We start from the raw sequence: 24,362 nt of genomic DNA on the forward strand, positions 1-24,362 counted from the left end.
CCTCTCTCTTTCTCTCTCTCTCTCTCTCTCTATATATATATATGTTTGTATTTTTTTTTTAAGGCTTACTCAGAATTCCATTTTTTGAAACTGAAAGCCATCCTACTCTCGAAGTGTTATTTTTCAAAGTAGTTTCTACTCCGTTTAAAAAATTAAAAGCGAAAATGTGCTTGGGTGAAAATGATAATTGTAAGAAAGAGACCAAATACTGGTATATCCAGGGGATCTATACTGAACAAGAGAATTTCATGTCTAAGAGAGCTAACTAAAGTGAGTCAGCTGCTCTCTTAAGTTACAATGAGTCACAGGAATAATTTTCTTGCTGTGAAACGCTTTAGAGTTTTGAGTTTAATTGCTAGCAGTAAGCAGTTTTTATTATAACAGAGTTTCCTCTGTTAATTATTACATGATGTATATTATTTTATAATACTTTCATTTAAGATGCTCTTTTAAAATACATCTTACAATTATGAATTTTTAAGACCTCAAGAAAGTCAGTTATTTATGGCAGTTTGTCAGGTTCCGTGAAACAAAGCCTTGTCTTTCAGAAAATGTTTACAACCTATGAGGGGAAAAAAAAAGTATCCTGGGGCTAAAATGTTTATTGGCACCTAGAAGTCTGAAGAGAGAGTCAGGCCTGTGGTTTTTTGAGGGCACTTTATCATCGCCAGCATTCTCAAAGGTTTCTCTGAATGAATAGAACTGGATTACTCAGCCTTCTATTCCACGCCTAGTCCTCTCCATTTTCCTTGGCACGACTGAGAGCCAGGCTATTTTTAGTTAAGCAGTTTTCTATTTTTAGACAACTACCAGTTAGAAGACATTTGCTAGGGAAAAATTAAAACACACACACACACACACACACACACACACACACACACACACACACAAAGGGAGGAGGGAAAGAAGCTTCCCTCCACATATTGTGAAGCAGCCTTCAACCTGTAACTCCAGGCATTTCAGCTGCTTTCAATCTTGGAAAAATAAAGAAAAATTCAGAGTTCAGGGTTTTAAAAATAAACCTACCCTCTGGCAAACAGACCAAAATACAACAAGCTGTTACTATGTGAAACAGTGACTATGAAAACAAAGAACATTCTCTGATGATTAAGCTGAGAGAAAAGTTGAACCATTAGGTTATAAGAATGTTGCACAGGCATGTAACAATTTTCCAGCCTCTCAGCCAGATGTATCATGTTCTAGAATTTTAAAGGGGGAAGAAAACCCTCATCTGTAAAGTTAAACCTAGGATGTGGGATGCAACTTTAAGGTTGAACCTTTTATCAAACTTGAAGGCAATTACATTCACTGCATTTTTCTAACATTTTACTTTATGGGATTTCTCTAGAAATTATAACCATCTGTTTACAGAAAAACCATACATTCAAAAAATCCAGAGCCAATAGAAAACCAAAATAAAGGTTGCTACATATACATACTACCTATCTATATGTGTTTGTGTATATGCATTTGATGTCTATACATTATTACATTTATTAGTCTCACTTTTGCTTTAAATGGGAATAATTGGAAATGACTGGCTTAGCATATCGACTTATTCTGCTTATCATTCAAGGCCATGCCTTCATCTAAAAGCCACCATGAGATGTTTTCAAGTGCTTGCAGTTGTAATTACTTTCTTTCTCCTCTGCTAGCCCACTGCATTCTATGTCTTATCATGGTTCAGATCATTGGGAATCATAGTCACAGATGCACCACTAGTAACTAGCACAATGCTTGGCAAATGATCTTCATGTTCACCAATATGTGTTGAATGAAAGAACAAATACTTGCATGTTTTGTCCACACTGGGCTACTGGCCCTGGAGGGCAGTGAACACGTCATAATCGTTTCATTTCCCAGGGCACTAAGCACAATGCCTTGTACATAAACTTCATAAATGCTTGTGGAAAAGAAAAAAAAAATGAATTCACTGACCTTTGTTAGATCTTCTTAATTTATGTAAAATGTTGTGGCTATTTATATAACAATGCAATATTTATTAAATGATATACTTATTAGTATACAATGTTACATAAGCCCAAATTAAGAATTTGCTGCTTCTCTCTCTTTTGGTTAACATTCTTTATTTTTTGATCTTTACCCTTGACTTGGAAAATAAAACCAACTTTTACAACTTAACAGTTTGCAATGGGCTTTGACATCTTCTATCACCTGCAATTCTCACGCCAGCCCTGTGTGGAACTCAGTGTGGACAACACTAACTCAGGGGAGGATCTTGAAGCCCAGCAAGGTTCTATAACTTGCTCCAGGTTACAGAGTGTGTGACTTTGCTATAATTAACACTTAATTTTTAATCTCTATCTTTTCCCCCAAATTTGTGGGGCTTCTAAAGTCCTATTTCCTAAAAGTGAAATTTAAAAGATGAACTCTCCCAATAATGCTTTAGCAATATTCTTTAGAAAAATCACCATGCAGCTTTTTTTCTCCCCACACGAAATTAATTCAGAACCACCAGTTAAGGAGAACCAATCATGAAGTTTGGATGCAGATAAAATCCCGCACATACCTAATTAGGAAAAATGAGGAGAAACTGTGTGCACACACGCTTGTTTCCTTCCTGTTGGCAAAGTTCAGAACGGACCTAGCCTGTTTCTACTCCCTGACTATTCATCTTTCCCGCCCTTCTCCATGTTTTCTTCTTCCTTCTTCCTCAATTTCAGCCTCTGTGTTCCCTGCACCCTCTCGTCTTGCTCCATAAAATCACATCGACTTTAACAAACATTCTGTTCCTTGAAGTAAATTCTGACTGAGTGACTCAGCGTTCCTGGTTGGGTGTCTCTAACCTGGTGCAGATCCTGACACACGGTGGGCGTGCTACAAACGCCTGCTGCAGGAATGCAAGGGAAAATAGCCACTTGCAACCTCCCCAGTTTATATGTCCTTTATTAGGTTGTAGCCATCAACCACCACACCACACAGTTATCTGAATGAACAAGAGCACTAGATTCACCAGTTTCAGTATTTACTGTCCAACAGAAGGTTTCTTCCATGACCGACAGTTCTATATGGGAGCCACTAGTCACGTGTGGCTATTGAACACAGGAAATGTGGCCAGTGAGACTGAGGAACTGAACTTCTAATTTTATTTAATTTCAACTAATTTCTATTTATATAGCCACATGTGGCTACCTTATTGATTCTCGCAGATCTGTATCATTTCATCTGAAATCTGGTTATATTCTCCAAAGAGAATTCATAAAGACAGAAATTACTGCATTTATAATTGTCATAACATAGTTGCTAAATATATCATTTCTTTCCAAATGTGTAGAGTAACCTTGAAAGGGGTTAGGTTTCTGGAATTAAAAAATAACAGAGTGGTGTTGGTTTTATATTAGTAGCTCATACTCAGGGTAACTCTGATCTCTGGTTTTCTCTCTAAGAAATGGTTTCCTTGAGGTCATAGTGACGGCATTAGTGTATGACTAATAAGTAATTTGCATGCTATTCTGAAAAATAAAGTATCTAATTCAGAAATTGTGAAATAGGAGTTACTATTATTAATTTATATATTTGCTTTTTTGTCATAATTTTGTTTAGATGTGGGGGAAAAAACGAAACACCCATTGTACAGTTCATTGTTTACAGTGTTTCTTATCTTAGAACAGAAGATCTAAACAGTTACTGAGTTTATTTACTAAAACATAAAGATAAGAGATTTAATTGATATGAAGAGGCTTTCAGAATCTAATTAACCTCCCAGTTAGTCATTAACTCTATGACCTTTAGAAATAATTGACAGAATTATTTTTTTCCCTTATTCAGAATTTCTTTCAGGTGGCTACATTTCAGGGCAACACAGAATACACAAGGCCATTGAGACGTGACTGGATAATAAGCCAAATAGCTATTGGTAAAATGGGATATATTTCTGAAAATATAATCTATCCACTTAATTTGTTGTATACATATGCAGCATTTACCTAATTATAGTTCTTCTAATGATTGAGTTTTATGAAGTCTGTCCTCAGAATGTCCTAAGGATTATTTTAAGCAGGAGGATAATGAAGAAAGTATGGCTGCCACTACCCCTCTGCACCCAGGGCACCCAGGCCCACGTCCTGTCACACCTCCTGACAGAGTCTGGACTTAGAATCTTCCTCAGTGTGGGCTCCAGGAAGCCACTGCTGAGCCATGAGCGCTCACAAACGAGGGGACTGGGCCAGGAGATGCAGCCCTCACAACCAGAGTCACTCACCTCATTGAGTAATGATAGGCCTATTGTATCACACTTCCAGAAAAACCCAAGGAAGGCACTTGCTTTCAAAAATTAGTTTCACTGAATATCATTTTCAAGGAACTATTTTATGGCTTGATCTAATAGATTTTAAGGCAAAATCTATTTTATGGTGTGATTCTGACCGTCAGTAAAATAAATGGTTAACAGATGTGCTTTCACACTCTAGGCTGAAGGAAATGAATGTTTGGAAAGGGAATCTAGATCCCTCTAGATCCCTGTTACTCAAAGTTTGCTTCACAGGCCAGTGGCATGAGCATCACCTGGGAGCTTGTAAGAAATAAAGAATGCTGAGCTCTGCCCCATAGAATGTAAGAACCTCTGGTGACTCAGACTGGGCCATAGGGATTTCGTTTAAGACCCATGGATCCCCCTTGCTAAATCCTGGTCAAAGTACCAACAGATTGCTTCTTCCTCTCCAGGAAATCAAAGCACTGTACATTGGTCTGTAGGTCCTAGACATTTCACCAGTAGCACAAGCAATATTTCTACTTGGCTTCCTGTGTCTTTTTATTTTTTTCTGATATAGGAACAATATTTATTCACCTCTGGTTCACTTGAAAGAGTCTCACTTATACTATTAGAACACATCTGACTTCAACAAAGAAAAAATTGTAAATTTTATTTATACCGTAATGATCACCAGTAAGTCGATAATATATTGAATGTCCACAATGTGCCAGATGTTGAGCTGGCAGCTAGAGTTAGAGAGATGAACAAAACATTGTTATGTCCTTCAGGGAAGGGGAAGAGATTTGTAATTAAAACAACAACAACAACAAAAACCCAACAATGGAATGAAGAAATTGAAATAATAAACACTCCTTCAATGACAAGAGCCATAATCTTTTATTCTGACTCTAGGCAAGACTCAGAATTATTCCTAAAACTTTACTTTTGAATATTTCATGACTATATATTCAGAAACTAATCCTGAGGAAGTAAGAATATTCAACTCGTTTATATCTTACTTGATACCATTTAAAGACAAATAATGTTACTTAGGTGCTATCAACGGCTAGAATGCAACCTTTGGTCCAAGTTCCACATGACATGAGATCTGCAAATATCATTAAGAATGGACAATTATGATCCAGGCTATATGTTTTTCCTCTTTCACTTCCAGGCTTTGGGAATGGGGGGACCACATAAGGACTCAAGAAGGTTCATGTAAAATAATTATGATGATAAAATAATAATGATTAATACTGATAAAGAAGTTATATTACTGACAAAAGGCTGTATTTTGAAACTTGTCTTTTCTCCTTCAACTATTATTAAATAATTCTCTGCTGACTCTGTGTTAGCACTAATGCCTACGAACTATTAGAGCTGTGCAATACCAGAGACGACAGGAAATTCAGTTTTATTGCCTTGTGCATATAACTACCATGCACATTAGTATTTGCTCAACAATGATTATTTTCTTAATAAATGAGATGTGAAGCAGCTTTTTATGTTTACAAAACAGGCAAATTAAGCAAGAGCAATATTTTAAAAAAGAATGGCTCTTCAAATTTGATCTATAAAAATCGTTGTGGTATAGTTATAAGAAATATGAATACATTTAAAATTTTTTAGACAAATTTCTTCTTTTAGATGTTAGAGAACAAATACAAATATGATTTACATGTACTAATGTGTTTTAAAGCTATATAAACAAAAAAAAAACCATGAAAATTCAGGAAAATATGCCAAAACTGTTTTTTAAACAAAATTTCTTTTTTCCCCTTTCCCTTGGAAGCCTCAACACTGAAGGTATAAATCTTTATAGAATATACTAATACTTGGTTCATTTTATAATTATATACTTGGTTTAACAGAGGACAGGGCAGGCTTACTGAGTCACTAGTGATAAGAACTATTTCAATTATGTTTTTGTTTTGTTTTGTTTTTGTTTTTTAAGAGTCAAAGTCTCCTGCTGTCACCCAGGCTGGAGTGCAGTCGTGAGATCATAACTCACAGCAGCGTAGAACTTCTAGGCTCAAGTGATCCTCCTGCCTCAGCCTCCCGAGGAGCTGGGACTATAGACATTCGCCTCCACACCTGGCTTCAGTTACAATTTATAGTAAACCTAGGAAAGATCTGTAATGTACTTCAAGAATATTATTTCTCTAATGCATGAGGAGTGCACTGCACGGGGGAAGGGCATGCTTGTAGCTCTAGCTTGGGCGAGGCAAAGATGTTATATGCAACCAAAATGTTTGCACCCCCATAATATTCTGAAATAATAAAAAAAGAATATTACTTCTCTAAATTCTTTCGTAAAAATGATTGCTTTTCTGAAGAAATTAATTTACTAATTATAAATACTGGCCCAATGTTGCTTCGAGTACATTTAAAATAGTAACAAGAAAGACCTATCAGCTTCAAATTAAAAACAGACCCCCCCCCCATAGCACACATAGTGTTACCTAGCTCCCACGGTTAGTGCTTTCTGTCAGTTTGGACAATTTGCAAGTGCTTTGCCCAGATCGTAAATTTACCGATTGACTCTGTGGTTATTGGTTTAGGAGTAAAATGTACTTTTAGTTTTGCGGTGAGTGTTTTAGTTCCAAGTTGATGCCTCTTAACATGAACATTTATGCTCTGGATTCTAAAATCACAAGGCAGCACAGTTCTTTACTTCCGGAATGCTCTCCTCAAATTTTATATTGAAGAATTAATCTTGGTGTTGATTTGAAAACACAATGAGTTTAAATACTTCCCTCCTCACCTTTCAACCTAGACCAGTGCTGTCTCACAGAACTCTCTGTGATGATCATCACATTCTCTTCTGTGTCTCCCTGTGGAGACCACGTGTGGTCACCTGAACACTAGACATGCAGCTAGTACAACTAAGGAACTGAATTGGACACTTTATTTCATCTTAGTTCTTTTAAATGTAAATAGTCACGTGGCTAGAGTCTACTGCATTGTAGAGTACAGATCTGAATTATCTGAGTGTTTTTTGATGATGCTTTGATAAACTATCAAATTTTAATGAATTATTTCACTGGAGCTATAAAACACTTTTTCATACTTTACATGTGTAACATTATGCTATATGATCACTTGGTTATATGTCTCTCTCCCCATTTGTTTATTCTATAAATATATTCTGAGGACCTAAAACTCTCCAGGGCTCAAGTTAAGTACTGAGAAAACGATCGTGAGCAAAACGTGTGCAGCCCCTACACCCTTCAAGAGTTTAAAATCTAGTGTGGAGCAGGCTACTGGTTAACAGCTTCAATAGTTCTCTGATGGGGAAAATAGAACAAATTATTATTTTCATATATGAAAAGCCCCTAGTGCAAGTTCCAGAGGGCTTCAAGGATGACTTTCTAAAATTATAAATTGAGACCTGACTTGAATGTAAGATAAGTAACAGGCAAGCAAAGACTTAGTAAGGAATTTGAAGGCAAGACAAATAGAGTTTGGAGAGATGGAAGGATATAAACATGTTCAGCGTGGCTTGAATATAGGATGGGGATGGTGGTAGGGAGATTGATGGGAGGGAAACAGCAAAAGGTGAGGTCGAAGTGAAAGAGAGACACAGGAGTTGGATCATGCATGGCTTCGTGAGCCTTCTTAAGGACTGGGAGTCTTCGAGGACCTAGGTTATATATGTATCTCTGGGCATTCCAGGGCATGTAGCACAGATCAGGAATGCAACAAATCTTTGTTCAGTGAATGATTGAAAGATGGCAAATCCACGAATGATCAAACAAATAAGTGAATGTGCTTGTTCTCTTAAGAAAAGTATCTATGTATAATGTACATCTATGCAGCATGCATAAAATAATTTTATATACCTATATTTTTATAAGTATAAAATCGGAAACAATGCTTTAGGTGTAATGAAAGTTCAACTAAGATAGACGTTTTCATATTTTATTATACATCCGTGCCCCAATTTTGTGATACTAAGTTTGTAAAGAAGTTCAATTCACTATTTGCTGTATCAACAAAAATTGCACTTGCCAATTTTCACCGGACTATGTGAAGGTAGTTTGCTTGTTGATAACCTTCAGTAGCATTGTGAGGCAATAAAAGTTAAGCTATTTTAAAGCCTTTTCAGTCTCAACTTAGGCATTAATTGTTACTATGCAAGGAAACATTTTGCTGCAACAACTGTTCTTAGATGCCTCTAAATCCAAACAGGAGTCAGGATTCAGGCGACAGAAAATAAAATTTTAGGAAATAGTTTACCTCTCTCTTTCACACACACACACACACACACACACACACACACACACACTCTCTCTCTCTCTCTCTCTCTCTCTCTCTCTCTTGCCTGTTCTTGATCTCTGAAAACAAAAGCCAATAATCCTCTATCGAGACAGCTGTGAATCAAAGATTCCTTTTGCAAAAGTTACACCCATCTTTGAATTTTCTAGAGAGCAGAAAACGGCCTTGTGTTTTATTCCCGTTCCACACTTAATCACTGCACTACTGCCCAGGCTTGATGAGCTAGCTGCTCATCAGAATCACTGAGTCACTGCCGGGGTGAGAGGTTCATTCCTGCATAGGTGCTAAGTGATGCTCCCATATGGGTTTTGTGGTTAGAAAACACATGCTGGATACGGAGGTAACCTGTCTGGGGCCTCCATCACTCCAAGGATCACCTGGAATGACCTGGCAGAACACATGACCTGTCTGAATGAATTCTGTCAAATTGTTCAGCCTATGTCTTCATTTCTGCAGCTTGTACTGCATTAATGAGGTTATTGCTCCTTTGCCCTCCAATTGTTCCCAAGCTGATTTTTGCATATATGTCTTACATCCTTAACAAGAATGCCTGTCTTCTGCTGTACCAGAATTCCTCGTAGAGTGCCGCACATAAGCTGGTGCTTGTTAAATCATTGCTAAGTGAAGCAATGGCCTCTAAGCACTACCTGCGGGACCTGCATCCTTCAGATCATCCTGCTGTGCTCAACATCGTCCAGGAACAGGGCCCCTCATAAGGCAGTAGGGTCAGTTCTCCTAGACAGCTAAGAGAACGAGGGGTGGGCTATTGAGAAAGTGACTGAAAAGAACAGTTCCGTAACACCATTGGAATCCCAACTGAGTCTCAACCATCTTGTGTGCTAGCAAATTTGGGAAGATATCCAGTATACTTGTCACAGAGCTAAATAAAATGGACTTTCTTCAAATGAAGTGCTTTTAATATAATAACTGTTTTTGTTTTTTTTTTTTTAACCAATGGATTAAAAAGTTAACACATTTACTAAATCTGGCATATTTATATATTGTATCTAAACAGATATTCAAGCTGCATTATAGTATAATAACAAAAAAAACTATCTCAGAGTCTGTCTGTTAAGCCTTTGTGAGTCTTTGTGCCATTGTAGCAGTAGTGCTAATTATCGAGCAAAGACATGATAATTACGCAGAGCTTTTTTTGCTAAAAGAAGGAATCTTTTTCAACACCCACGCACTGCACAATTTCCTATGGCCCTGTAACACTACTCTGGTATGGCCCAGAAATTTGTATTTCAGTCTAAATGCTGGGGATTATATTATGTCTCTCTGCCCCCATCTTTTCGTCTTGTGAGTAAACTGTTTTTAGAGGGTTAAATGAGAGGGGTAATGGTCCAAAGGGGAAATATAAAACTAATGACCCTTCATGAAACATATTATGCTCCTCATTAAACTTACTCAGTTAAATGTATTCCATTAAATTAAAATAAATAGGATTTAAAATTTTACCCAGGAGTAGTAAACTATCTTAACTTTCAACTTTATGTTAGATCCATTCTAAGAATGGATTCCTCAAGTCCCTGATGTATCATAGGTTCTTAGCCTCCAACGCGATTTATGCTTTAGTGCTGCAGAGGTTTTCAAATTTAGTGCCTAAGAACTACTTGGGGAACTTGTTATAAATGCAGCTTCCAACCCAGATCCCCTCTTCTCCACCAAGTATCTCAAGCATCCTAATTTCAATGATCAGCATGTCGAAAAATACTGCCTATGGGGGTGATATAAAATTTTATCAAGGTTAGAGGTCTCACCTTCTTTCTCTATCATATCTGTTATTACTAAAATGTGGAAAAGCCAAATACATAGGGAATGTGTTATTAAGGAGTGGGTAAAGCAGACTCATAATGTGTTAGACTTACATGTTATGTACATCCAAAGAATTGAGCCATTGAACCTCTAGATTTGTTCTAGGAATTCCAGAATGGCTTTTTGAGAAAGAGTCAGAGCTTTAACCTATTGATGTTAAATGCAAAAAAAAAAAAAAAAAAAAAAAAAAAAAAGGAACAGCTGCTGCTTTCTCTTTTTTTTATGTATTGCTTTAAAAAAATTATTATGTTGCAAAGGAATTTCAAAATCAGGGCCTTATTTCTGAGATGAGAAAAACCTCATCCCAGAGAGGTAGCTAACCTTTCACACAGCACGATAGTGCAAGTCAGGATTCAAATGAAGACTTCTGACTCTTAAAGAAGTCTGACTTTCAAATATCCACCTGCCCAAGAATATGAAATTTTCATGCAGTATGTGAAGTTTGAAGTTGTTTAAGTCATATAGTATATTACTGAGCAAAACTCTCAGAAGATGAATTTTCTAGATTTTAAACTCTTTTATGAAAGCAAATTTTAGCAGTCAATGTATTTTCCAACTGGTTCTATGTGGTTTTACTGTATTTCACATTATATTAAGGACTCCGGCAGTACTAGTCTAATGACAAATTCCAACCCTGATTTTTATTGTAATGGTTTTAGTAGTGAGATGGAGTTTTGTGTATAGAGTTGTTGGGTGTTTTTGTTGTTTTTGTTTTTGTTTTTTGAGACAGAGTATTGCTTTGTCACTTGGCTAGAGTACAGTGGCATCAGCATAGCTCACTTCAACCTCTAACTCCTGGGCTCAAGTGATTCTCCTGCCTTGGCCCCCAAAGTGCTGGGATTACAGGTGTGAGCCACATGCGTGACTTTGGCCTGTGTTTTGAATTTATGTTCAATATGTGTAAGTGCACACACACACTCAGATTCAAAAGCACCTATGATATCTGACAACCAACTAGTTCTGTTCACTTTCAAGTCTATTTTCACATTTTTATGTGTACGTGAATAAAAAACTATCTGAAACACACATCAGTACATAGCAGGTAAATTTTATGAACAATTTTACATTTCAAGATCAAGGCAAGCACACATTCAAATGATCAGTCGGATGAAAAATCTAAAATGATGCATAGATTTAAAAGTTTTAAAAGTATATATCACATTAGGTCTATCATTCATTTTTTAATTATTATGGTTACATAATAATTATATATCACTTTTGTTCTCTGAAATTATTTGCTTATCCTTGTTAGGCAAAAAAAAAAAATCAATCAATCAGCTCAATACTTTTGAAAAACTTCCAAATAAAAGCAAAGAAACGAGAGATAGTCTTAGATAATTATAACAGATAAAAGGAAGATTGATGTGAGAGGCATATTAATTCGATCAGGATTAGTATTACCTTTTTTCATAATATGGAACCAGTCTAAGCAATGGCAAGAATGATGAGTATGCTGGCAAACTGACCCTGAGTACTTTTGAAACATTTATTAATTTTCTTTAAATTCTGGGAAAGCAGGCATAATCTAGGAAACTAAGAGCAGATAAAAAGATGAGGAATATAGGCAGATGGGAACCATTCTCATTTTACCTCCTTCTTTTTGGTTTAGTAGTCATTACTCATGAAAGGTACTGCAAGGTATTTATACACAATATGTGTTGAAAGTATTTGCAAGGTATCTATACACAATACGTGTTGAAAGTATTTAAAAAGTTTCAACCAAAATTGTACGGTACGTTATTTATGCTAATGAATCTAAAACATATTTAAATTTCAACATGATGCTTATTTGTTTTTGGCAGAATAAAACTTTTTAAATTTGACTTTGATTAAATACTGAGCTAACATTTAGAAGTTTATTTTCATCTGATTTTTGATGCCGTGTATTTTAGCAGTTTTCATTGCTTATAAAATGATACAATTTTTGGTAAAAACATTTCTAGGAGAATTCCCTTCACTCCTTCAGCAAGAAAGCCTTTAGAAGAACGAATTAGAAATGTGAGACATAAAGTGAAAAACTGAACGTGTAAGGTTGGGGTTTGTTCATTTTAAAATATTTTCTTCCTTTGATGCTGCTGGGAAACCGTTATATACTTAGAAGAAATCATCATAAGTCATCTAAAACGTGGATGAGTTATCCCTTGGCCATAGTTCCCACCCTGGTATCCTGATACACGGCAGTGGACGGTGATCACGCATGAAGGATGTGGCACATAATTTGACACAGGGACTTGATTTCCAGCAAGGACCAGCCCCTGTGCTGTCACTATCCTCATATCACATCATAGCAGGAAGGGTGGAGTAATGGCTGGGACAATAACCCTGGGTATATCCATGGGCCTGTGAACATTTAGGAAAAGGAAGGTAGTGTGCATATGTGCGTGCATGTGTGTGTGTGCTTGCGTGTGTGTGACAGGGGAGGCTCAAACGCCCCTTGGCTCTGCCGAAACTGGGGGCTGACCAAGCATGCTCTCTCACCTCCACGATGTCTGAGTTTGTCCGGCTCTCGTGCGGCTCGTTGTACTCCGTGTACTTGAGCAGCACCTTGTCCATGTCGGTGCTGGCGTACTGGAACAGCTTGTTGGTGCTGTTGAAGATGATCAGCGCGATCTCACAGTCGCACAGCACGCTCAGCTCGTAAGCCTTCTTCATCAACCCAAATTTCCTCTTTGTAAATGTCACCTGGAAAAATGAAGGCAGGCAAGTTTTTTTTTTTGTTGTTATTTTTTTATTCATGCATATGAGTTTTTTTTTTTTTTAACAGTATTTGTTTTCCTCCACAAAACAATGGTGTGTAGTTGTTAAGCCTTTGGGCACTAACACATTTGGAAAGAAAAGCAAATAAATCCAAAACTAATTTCTGCTTAGAATTTGAAAATGTGTGACTTCTAGGCTTGTTGCTGAATGTGAAACTGTAAATGCGAGATTTAATATACGGTATTTTAATGAAGGTGACTAGGAAACTGTTCATGTTTCTTCAAGCAATTTAAGATTAAAAAAAATAATTTCAGCATGCTTAACATCTTTCCCAATTTGTAAGTTTGGAGCTTGTTTTTTTGACCACTTGAAGACTGGACATGACATGATGAACTTAACATTTTAGATCTGTGTTCAAAAAAACCTTAAAATTGCTTAGTGTCATGCCATTTAATTGAAAACACTTGAAGGGATATGACAGACAATGTTGTATTCTGTTTTCTAGAAATCCAGCAGGGCACTGGGAAGTACATTAGCCATAATACTGTTAGCATTTTGGTTTCATTCTTCTGTGTATCTTTCTTCCTCTCTCAGGCCAGAAACTGTATTGTTAACTTTGACTTTTTCTTCTTTTAATCTCATCTATTACCAAGTCCCATAATTCCTTCCCTCAAAATATCTCTCAGGTTCACATTTGTCTATTTCCCAGGCAACCCCATCATTCATGTCCTTATCTCTTCACTTTCGGACAGCCTAGCAGCTTCCTGTCCTAGATGATCTCCTTGTGCAGAGTCACTCCCTCCTCAATTCATTCCAGTCTGCAAAACCTCACTCTCATACCACCTTTCTCTTGACGAGCTGTCTACAACAGCTCTCTTTCCCTCTTTCCCTAGACTACTCCCTACCTGCCAACCCTACCAAATGCAAATATATATTCCACTCTTTCCAATTTCAACCCTCTTTTGATTAAACTACAGCTTGTCACTCTGGCCTGCCCACCAAAAAGGCATGAACATTCTTAATTATAAACATTTATATGATCCAGTGTTTCCCAGTAGGCATTCTGTAGAATACATTCCTATAAAATACTCCCTAAGAGAAAAGTTCAATGGCCTAATACGTTTGGGAAATGGGGCACATTGGTAATATTAAAGGCTAAGAAGCCTTTCAAACTTGGTTTAACCTGATTTTCAAACCTATTGCTGACAGAAAGTTTGTTTCTTTGCTTATTTATTTCGAGGAGCACTTATTATCATTCTTCAGAACTAGGTTTTTGAGGCACACACTCTGAGAAATGCTGACTGACTTAATTTATTAATAGCTATTGTTTTCAGTAGGAACTATTTAAATTTTTTTCTCGCCTTCAAATCCAACCCATCTTGTAGAGGCCAGCTCAGGTTTATCTACCACCTATTTGTGTGTAATTCTTAAATGTAGATTCCCACTCTTTCTCTTTGTCTCCAGATACCCAATGGAAGTCCTCCAGTCCTACATCTACTGAAATGTCCTAGGAATCTCAAATCCTCCAAAGCTCAGCCTCATTATCTTCACTCTAGAATCTGCTCTCTTGTCTGGATTCTCCATCTTACCATAAACTCAGTTATCCAAACCAGAAACCTCAGAGTGAACTTGGAATCCCTCTCCCCTCCCCCACCTTTATCTCCCACATCTAAATAAATCTGTGTTGACAGGAACTGTGGATTAGCAGACAGAAAACCTGACCTCTCAGTCTTCTCATTCCTCTACATTTTTTGTTAATATCTATTATTTTACCTATCACCCTTTATTTCTCCTGAATAGCATTCTCACATTTTATAATTTATATATTTTTGCATGGCTCTTCCACTATAGCATACGCTCCATGAGGGCACGTGCCATTTTTATTTTGCTCACTACTGTATCCTTAGGGCATAGAACAGTAAACATATATGGACACACAATTTTACATCATACAGATCTGTGATATAAAAAACTTAATAGGGGAAACTATTATGTGAAGTCTTTAGATTCATCAAGTTGATGTATGATATATGAAATTATGTGGTAACTTTTCCCAAGAAAGTTTTTAGCAACTCATACACAGAAATTTTACAAGATAAATTTATACTTTGCTTAATAATGATATTATTTTATCACATTGGCATTGAGGGTAGCGTGGTAGAAAGCAAAGAGCATGGGGTTTGGATTCAGAAGACCCTGGATTTGAATGCTGAATCTGCTCTTTGCTAGCCATGAGAAATTCATTCAATCTCTTTGAGTTTGATTTTTCATCTATAAAATGGAGATAACACCTACCCTGAGTGTTGCTGTGGGAGCTACATAAAAGAATGTATGCACAGTATCAAGTGTAGGACTTACAGCAGATGCTCAATAAATCTTAGTTCCTACTCCTTAGTTGACTTAACTTGAAAAGAAGAACTAACAACATGTATTTGTCTTGGTGCCTCTGAGTCCACTGATTACAGCTATTTGAGGATGCTGCTATTCCTGAGAGGAAGATAAAGTTGAATTATCCCCACTGACCATCCTTTGGAAAAGAAAGGATTTAGGTACTTATGAGCCCACATCAGCTAGTCAATATCTACTCAGATATGTTATTTACATTTCAACTGGGACAATTTTTTTGGTAGTAATTGCCAATGTGTCAACTTCTATTTTATGTTTATTGATTGTCTTTCTAAAGCGCATCTGACAAAATACAGCTAGTGTTTTATTTTCATATCTGATTATCATACTACCTTAGAAACTATTATTCTGGTTCATTCAGATGAATCATGATTGATAGTAAGGATGGGCTCAAGGCTAGCTTTTTGGAATGGATAAAGAAGCTTAATCATTAAGTACATGGATCTATACAAAATGTCTTAATGTTTCTTTTAGATACAATTTGGATGTGAAACTATACCTGCATATGTCAGTATTTTATTTCATGAAATAGGCTACAGAATACATTCAATACAGAAGGCAATGACCAAAAATACTTTTCATATATCGAAAACCACTTTTAATCAGACTTCATGACCACAAACTGTAGGTGGAATGTCTCAATACAGTATGGTTTCTGTTGTACTCAGACCTCAGAATTTAGCACGTTACAACACTCACCATCAAAGTACATTTCAGTACAGAAATATCATTAAAGCCACTATTTGTGTTTACTTTTAGGTGCTCTTCAACTTTTGTGTAACCAAATAGGCTGCTCCATAATGCACACTTATTTAATAATGCCTGTCAAAAAAGTCAGTGCATATAGCTTCTTTTCATTAAAACTAAAAGCCGAAATGATGACTATATTAAACTATGTAAGAAAATCTTCAGAATCTACTCTTAATTGCTCTAAATTTAATTCCATATTATGTTCATATTCTTCATAATATACTCAAAATGTATTTTATGATGCTTTTTCTCATTGTTCATAGTTAGATAAAATTGTTTTTTAAGCATTAAGCTTTCTAAAGAGATCTGAGATATTACTCTTCTTTTAAAATATGCCACTCAATGACAAAGATTTCAATTCAGAGCTTTTATACTTAAATATAATAATGCATTGTAATGATTACATTTTTCATAACTTGATAATAGTTTGTAATGGGGACAAGTCCATATTTCTATTTAAATAGCATACTTTGAAACTTGGATGAGACAGAAAGCTGTTTTTACAGTAGTTAAGCAAAGAGCTGCTCATTTCTAGTGTTTACATCACTCAAAGTGCATTATTAAATTAAATTAAACAAACTTAATATGAGATATATGCATAGGAAAGCAGAACTACTCTATAAACTTTGACCATTTTATGTTTTATTCTTTCCTTTCTGAATCTTTAAACAGTCCCAAGTGTAACAATAATGTTGTTATTAAGATGTTTCAGTATTAGGTTTTATAGCAACCCTGAGTTTTAAATCCTAGCATAAGGATTGCATATCATATGTTGACAATGGCTCTAGAACCTGCTAGATATATGAATCAGAAATTGAAATCAGAATTTGAAATTGAGAAAAGGCACATTCATTAAATACAGCTCCATAAAGTTCAGTTATAAAAAATTAAATTTATTCACAAAAACATAAAAATAACTCAGCCAAGTTTTATTGAGCATTTTGCCACATAACAAACATTATGCTAAGCAATCGTTATTAAGTATTCTCCATGTCAGACATTTGTGCTAGATGCTGTGGCTTCTATTACATAGAATATCTCCCTTGTTCATGTCACTTCCTCATAGCTGAAGAAAAAGGCCAGTTAATTCTTTATTTGGAACAAAATGCATTACTTGGCCAACAGACTTATATTTTCAGTCATGTCTAATGATCTGAATTTGTATTTTTATCTAGACTTGGGTAAATTCAGTTTTGTTTTGAGACTGACTTTTTCTCTAGACTGAACTATTAATAGAAAAATAATAGTTGATATTAATATGATCTGGATGAATATGAACTGAAATCTACCGTACTGTTTTTTCTTATCTTGTACTTGGTAACAAGTGACTGTGGTATTGCTCCCCTCTGCCTTTCCCTCTTGCCATGGGTGTTTTTTCTTATCTTGTACTTGGTGACAAGTGACTGTGGTATTGCTCCCCTCTGCCTTTCCCTCTTGCCATGGGCAGGCTCCCACCATGCTGTAAGGCTGAATTTCAATGCCAGCTCTTTCTATGACACTTTCATTGCCACATTCAGATAAAACTCATTCCTTTCTCATAGTCGTCCCCCAGCACTTTTCACACATCCTTTTTTAAATCAGACTTATTCTAATATTACACAGTTGGTTGTTTATGAGTTTTCCTCTCCTCCCCGATTTGAATTCCCTGAAGACCCTAACTCAGGCCTTTCACAGACTCTGACCAGTGGACATTCAATGAATATTTGCTGAATGAGTGGATTATGGAATGGAAATATTCTAAAGTCTGAAAGTCTCAATATAAATTTATGTTAGAATTGATATTTTTTACTTTCCTTTTGTGATAATTTAATCTCTCAAAAATAAGAGATTCTAGATACATATGTGTGTATATGTTTATTGTACTAAAAAATTAAACATTTTAGTGACATGAATCTTAAGAGAAAGTAATTATACTATCTTGGAATTTATAATATAGAAGATAAAGAATGGAGAGAAATATATATGTATATATGCTATAGACTTTAAGAAAAAAATATTTCAAAAAGTTCAGAGAAAAATGGTTTTGTCCCTTGCCTGGATGATTCATCAAGAAGGATGGAAAGGTCTGAAGATCAAAATCTAATTTTATAATACAATCACAGGATATAGAGATAAAGGGGAGGATCTAAGGATTTGGGGTGATTATGTTCCTTAAGCAAAAATTTATTGAGCTTTCTGATGAGTTTAGATTTTCAAAGATTACATATTTGGAAATGAATCTGATGAAATCCTCATGAACAATATTATATATTTGAAACTGGCTGGTAATAATTAAGCTGATTTAACTGTAACTGAAGAATTATATTTAGTGAGGCTGAATTAATTGATCAATGTTAATTTTAATGGAAAGTCTCTAGTAAAGTGCCACAGAATTCATTCACTACCTTTCCTGTCCCAGGCGTCATTTTTATCATTGGTTTAGATGATGATACGGAAGGCATGCTTATCAGATCTACACATAACATAAATCTGGGTGATAGAACCAACCCAATAAATGGTAGAGTCTATATACCTCCTTGTACAGATTTTAGAAAGCTGGGACACAAACAACAGGGTGAATTAAACAGGAGTAATTTTAAAGTGTGAATTCATATTTTTAAAAAACAATCACACAAGCTCAGGTTGGAGGAAAATTAACATGGGAGCTGCATTCGGGAAAGGCATCTAAAGTCACTGGGTTCCATAGCATGAATTAACTAGCCTACTGATCTTTCTGTCAGTCAGAACCACCTTTGGAGCTATATTCAGTTCTGAGAGTTACACTTTAGGAAGGCACTGACAAAATTAGAGCCTCTATAGAATTGTAAACAGATTGATACAGGGTCTGATACCAATTTTGCATGAGGAACCACTGAGGGAATCTGGAATGTTTAACTCAGAAAAAGTAGAGTTAAAAGTGAAATGCTAAACACTTTCCCAGATCTGAAGCACTGTGGCCATGTGAAGAGGCACGTAAGTTACTGTGTTTTATTCTATAGAATAAAATTAGAAAGCTTTGTTGAAAATCATAAAAAGGTTCAAAACAAGGGAAAATCTAGTGATGAGAACTGTCCAAGGGTGGGCTGAGTCTCACCAAGTAGGAAGCAGCTTGTTCCTGGACATGATTCAACATATTAGGAAGGTGTAGATGGTGTTCCTGAATTAAGCAGGAAGTTGGACTAGAGACTTTAAAAATATATATTTCCAATTTTTAGATGTCCAGATTCTATGCCAAGGTAGCACAGGCTTTTGGGCAAAAGGGAAATTAAGAGTGAATGGTAATATGGTTCAAGCAAGCATCAACCCTACAGAATATGTTTTGGTTACTTAATTCCTTCAATGTATTATCATTATCACCTCTAATTTCCATTTCCAAAGATATAAAATGGGGTAATTTCTTTTTGTAGTTAGAAAAGATACAAAAGACTGTAAAGAATTTGAGTAGACACCATGTGCTGAAAATGAACAGAAAAATAATTGTCCAGATTGATAAAACAGGATATTCACATTATTAAAATATTTCTTAAAAAAGCAGTATACATGCATCACTAGTGGGGCAGTGCGATGTAGAAGCAAAAACATGGGAATTGAAAATCAGGCCTGGACTCTGCCATTTATGAGCTGTGTGCCCTTGGGTAAACTGCTTAACTGACCTGGACCCCAGTTTCCTCACTGGTAAAATGAAGGTAATAATAGACACCTGAAAATCTTATGGGTTAGACCAGGCGTCCTCAAACTACGGCCCGCGGGCCACATGCGGGTGTTTTTGCTCATTTGTTTTTTTACTTCAAAATAAGATATGTGCAGTGTGCATAGGAATTTGTTCATAGTTTTTTTTAAACTATAGTCCGGCCCTCCAACGGTCTGAGGGACAGTGAACTGGCTCCCTGTTTAAAAAGTTTGAGGACCCCTGGGTTAGAAGAAGGGATAAAATACAAGTGTAACTGACTTATTGACTGTGAAACACTACACAAGGCAAGTAGTACCTTTTCTGTGATGCACCAGAATCAGTCACTTCTTGTTACATCTTGAGACAGGCTGCTCTCCTGGGACCTGCCAGTGTGTGTTGCCATTATTTACTTATGTCTAGATTCCAGGTCTCTTCCGACTAGATCTTAGGCTTTTCTTGAAACCTGGACCATCTTCTGTTCATACTTTTAAACTAACATCCGAGAACAATACCTGACTAACCATTCCTTGAATGAATGAATAGACACATGTGTCTATTCATTAGACACATGGATGGAGGAATGCGTGATTCATTAGACACATGGATGGAGGAATTATGTATTATGAATTATATATTTATGTATTATGTAATTATGTATTTTTTTGCCATCTAAAATGAATATCTGAAAATAAATCACTATGGATGCTCACACTACCTTAACAGGAAGTTAGCAACCAAGAGAGGACAATTGCACATACTTATTTTACTTGTCATTTTAACTTATAGTAAAAAACATACATTTGGTAAAACTGACCAAGAGAAAAACTGGACCGGGTCAAATTTTGTGCATGGTTTTGCTGGTGAAAGTAGAACAGATCACATTTCTTACACTGTTTTTAGATCAGAGTGTTGACTTTATTTGGTGAATTTTTTTCTAAGAAGTTAAAAGAAATTATCTTGCTACATATGACAGTATCTCTTTGATGTTATTATTTGGTACAGTTTATCATCCCATTTCTCAGATCAATACTGTAAACAAAGATGTGAATTGTTTCATTCAAGTTCCCCAGACCAGTCCCTGGATGGACTAGATATAGAACCCTCTTCACACAAAATTCATCTTTCTTTCCATTGGTCAGTGTTCCTTCCCTATTTTAGACACCTATGCATTTAAGGAGCTTCAGTTCAGCTCAGCGTGTGCCCAGTCAACTGTTTATTGAGCTGCATGCAAGTACTCTCCTCTGTAATGGCATTATTAAGAATCATCAGAAATTCTGATGAGTGCAAGCAGAGTAATGCATAGCACAGGAATTAGCATAAGGACAGCTTTCTAGGTTAAAGTAAAAAAAAAAAAAATAATACTAAGAGCACTAAATTGAGAGCAAGTTCATTTCTAGCTTCTGACAATAATCCAAAGCTACTTTTGTGGGGACTCTGCAGCCAGATCTGCACTCAGACACTCCAGCGATTCCCACTGAAGCCGGTGAGAACCACATGCATGCACTAACGGGCACACGCTTGTTCTATATTTATGGACGTTTATTTAAATTTCACAAAATGGGAAGTATTTTAGTTGGAAGCAAATACAGGACTGCTTACATCCAGAATAAAAAAGGTGGGCCTCTGATTTACAAACAGGCAATGTAAATAACAAGTTCTAAAAACAGAGGAGGAGACCTGTATCATTTCCTACAGGCTAGGGAAATTAGTTTGACTACTGTGCAACAGAGAGGGCATTTCGTCATCCATCATTCTCCACTCCACATGCTTGTCCCCTCTGTCCACCCACCCAGTCCTGGCCCCATTCCTAAAGTCACCTCAGAAGAATTTTATTGACTGTGATAATCCTTGCACTTTACAGAAAAGAGTTCTGATCAAATAAAAGAAAAAGGACCTTTGGAAACGGCAGCTACCCACATTTGTAAGAATAATTGAGGTCTGACTCCAAATGACTACAGACACATCACTGAGGGAAGCAACAATAACCTTATCTGTGGGTCCCAAACACTTCTTTCCACCACTTTGAATACTTTCAGCCCAATCTTAATTGAACCTTAGGGTACTCTACAAGTGGGGGACTTTTTTTACTCATTTCTTTAACTCATAAAGTAGTAGCAGTTTCTTTGTTTTAGTGTGTGCTGGGGACTAATACACCCAGCTAATTCTGTTTTCAAAGTTTTGAGGTTTTATCTTTTTTCTCTCTCTCCAAATAGAGTCATGATAAATATAACCCTCATTCTATGAAAATATTCAGATCTCCTCCTCCTCCTCATCTCCTCGCCTAGATAATCTCTCAGTTTCCTCCCAGTTAAGGAAATGGAATGACTAATGAGTGACAGATGGACAGTTCGTAGATACAATACACTCTGTAATCCAGAAGCCACAGGTCTTCCTATGTGTTTAAAGGGTTAGGGATGGAGTCAAGAGTCTGTAACGACAATCTTTAATTGAAAAAAAGGGAAATGCCCTCCTAAATGCTCTCCTCTTCCCCCCATCCCCCTTCGTTCTGACAGTAAGTAATGGTACAACTGTTCTAAAGTATTCCTCTTCAGTTTTATTTTGTTTAATTCAGTCTGTCATTAGAAAGGCTTGCGAGCTTTAGGCTTGATGATTACTCTCGGTGGGAGGAAGCAACGCCACTGCAGACTTGTGTTCTAGACAAGTGCTCCTTTATACAATGACGGGGCCTGCCATCATAAATGAAAGGCTCTTTAAAGAGCTGCGAGGGGCTCTTTTAAGCAGACTGCTACTTACAACCCTCCAGCAAAACTTGCGAGGATGAGACAGCAGTGTGTTCTGCTGCAAAGAGGACTATTGTCCTCCTTAGCCTCAAGCAAATTGAGCCATGCTTCGCTGAAATATAGTAGTATTTCCAAAGGATTCTCAAGCAGTAGTTCTTAAAATTTTGAGCACGATAAAAGGATTAAAATAAGGGGCTTAGAGTGGAATCAGGAACTCTATTGACCCCTTATCCTAAATCAACACCCCAAATCCCAAAATAAAATTCTAAATCTTGGGCACTGCACACTATTTTGAGGAAAGATAATAAACAGTGGGTTAGATCACAATCAAATAATTGAATGCATATTAATGAATTTATTAAGTGTTTATTAACAAACTCGCAGAGTCTGGGTTTTAAAATCTGTGACAGCTGATTTCTAATACATTTGTCAATAAGAGGGAAAGGAAGAAGCATGATCTAAAATAACTAAATTGATCAGGATTTAAGAGATTTTATTGTGGCCCATTTTTAAGCCTAGGAATATTTTGACTTTTAAAAAGAGAAGACCATAACACAATATGCTTTTAATTTTTCATTTGTGCTGCTCAGGTCTGCTTGGTTTGTTAAAGGATCGATTTACATTCTAAATCCAATAGGTAGATGCAGCCATAAAATAAATACCTCTGTTCTCGATACCTCATCTACTACATATAAAATATATAATTTGAAACTGAGAAGAATCAAATAAACCAGATTAATATATTTTGGGGGCAAAAACATGTTTACTAGTTCAACAAAGCCAAAATGTACCTAAGGTAAAGGTCAAAGAATACTTCATTCCCTGCTGAGCAAATGCTCAGGAAGCACATTTGTCTACATTTTCCTGTCATAACAGGAAGAGTGTAACTTCTTCCTTTCCACAATAGCTTCAGTTTTACCTCCTAACTCCAATATTTTCTCCCTCAGGGCCTTCCAAATCAATCCTTGCAAGACAGAAGGCAGGAGGCTGTCTCCGTTTGTAGTTTCCAAACAGTTACATTTGTTGAAATGTTATTTAAATGTTAGTATTTCTTAAACTAAACTGTTCCAATTTAAAATGAAAAGTCAAATTTCCAAACATTTAGATTGGTTCTCTTATTCCTATTAATGGTCCAACATATTTCAAGAGAAACACAAATACACATTGCATTTTATGGAATTTTAATTTACTTCAACTTAATTATGTCATCTTTTTTTTTTTTTTTTTTTTTTTTTTTTGCCAAAGCCCTTATTCTCTGAAAACAAAAATTAAAAGTTTCTGAATTGTTTTCAATAAGAGCACATTGGGTTGCAAAAACTTTAGAAATATTTTCACCATAATCATTTTTTAAGTAGTTCCATTTTAAATGAAATAAATGATAATGTTAAAGAAAGTTTAGATTGCAGAGGACATGGCTTTTGAAATAATTAGTAACATTTTTTTTAAATCTATAGTTTGGAAGAAACTTCTCGGTTTATGTGGTCTATTTATAATGTTAATATTTTTAGTATTGGTTTCTCGGTAATACAGTGTCATATATAGTTTGTGCATTTGCAAAGCTAAAGGTGACTTGTAACAGTGGTGTGAGCATGCCTTCCCAGAGATAATAGAGACCATTCAATGTCAACTTTCTACATAAAATGTTTTGAGATACCATAAATAAAAGCATCAGAATTTTTAAAAAATTATAGTATTAAATAGAAATTATATGAGATATACAAATTAGAGCTGGAAATAATAAAAACCCTTCAAGTTCAAAGAAGAGTTTATTTCTTAATTAAGGGACAGAATTCTAAAGGAGACAGTTATC

At 36.0% G+C, this 24,362-nt stretch overlaps 1 protein-coding gene and 1 long non-coding RNA gene across 23 annotated transcripts in view; one reads left to right on the forward strand and one right to left on the reverse strand.

Annotated features, from left to right (window-relative positions):
• MEF2C (myocyte enhancer factor 2C) overlaps positions 1–24,362 on the reverse strand; it is a 166,515-nt gene that overhangs the window by 62,028 nt on the left and 80,125 nt on the right. For all 22 annotated transcript variants that reach the window (XM_012781478.2, XM_076008176.1, XM_076008175.1 and 19 more), the window contains one exon: positions 12,788–12,991. In XM_012781478.2, coding sequence (XP_012636932.1) covers positions 12,788–12,991 — 204 coding nt within the window. The remainder of the gene's footprint in view (positions 1–12,787; positions 12,992–24,362) is intronic.
• LOC142873744 (uncharacterized) overlaps positions 1–24,362 on the forward strand; it is a 74,034-nt gene that overhangs the window by 23,277 nt on the left and 26,395 nt on the right. The window lies entirely within an intron of this gene.

Source organism: Microcebus murinus, chromosome 11 (genome assembly GCF_040939455.1).
Source record: "Microcebus murinus isolate Inina chromosome 11, M.murinus_Inina_mat1.0, whole genome shotgun sequence".
Lineage (NCBI taxonomy): Eukaryota > Metazoa > Chordata > Mammalia > Primates > Cheirogaleidae > Microcebus > Microcebus murinus.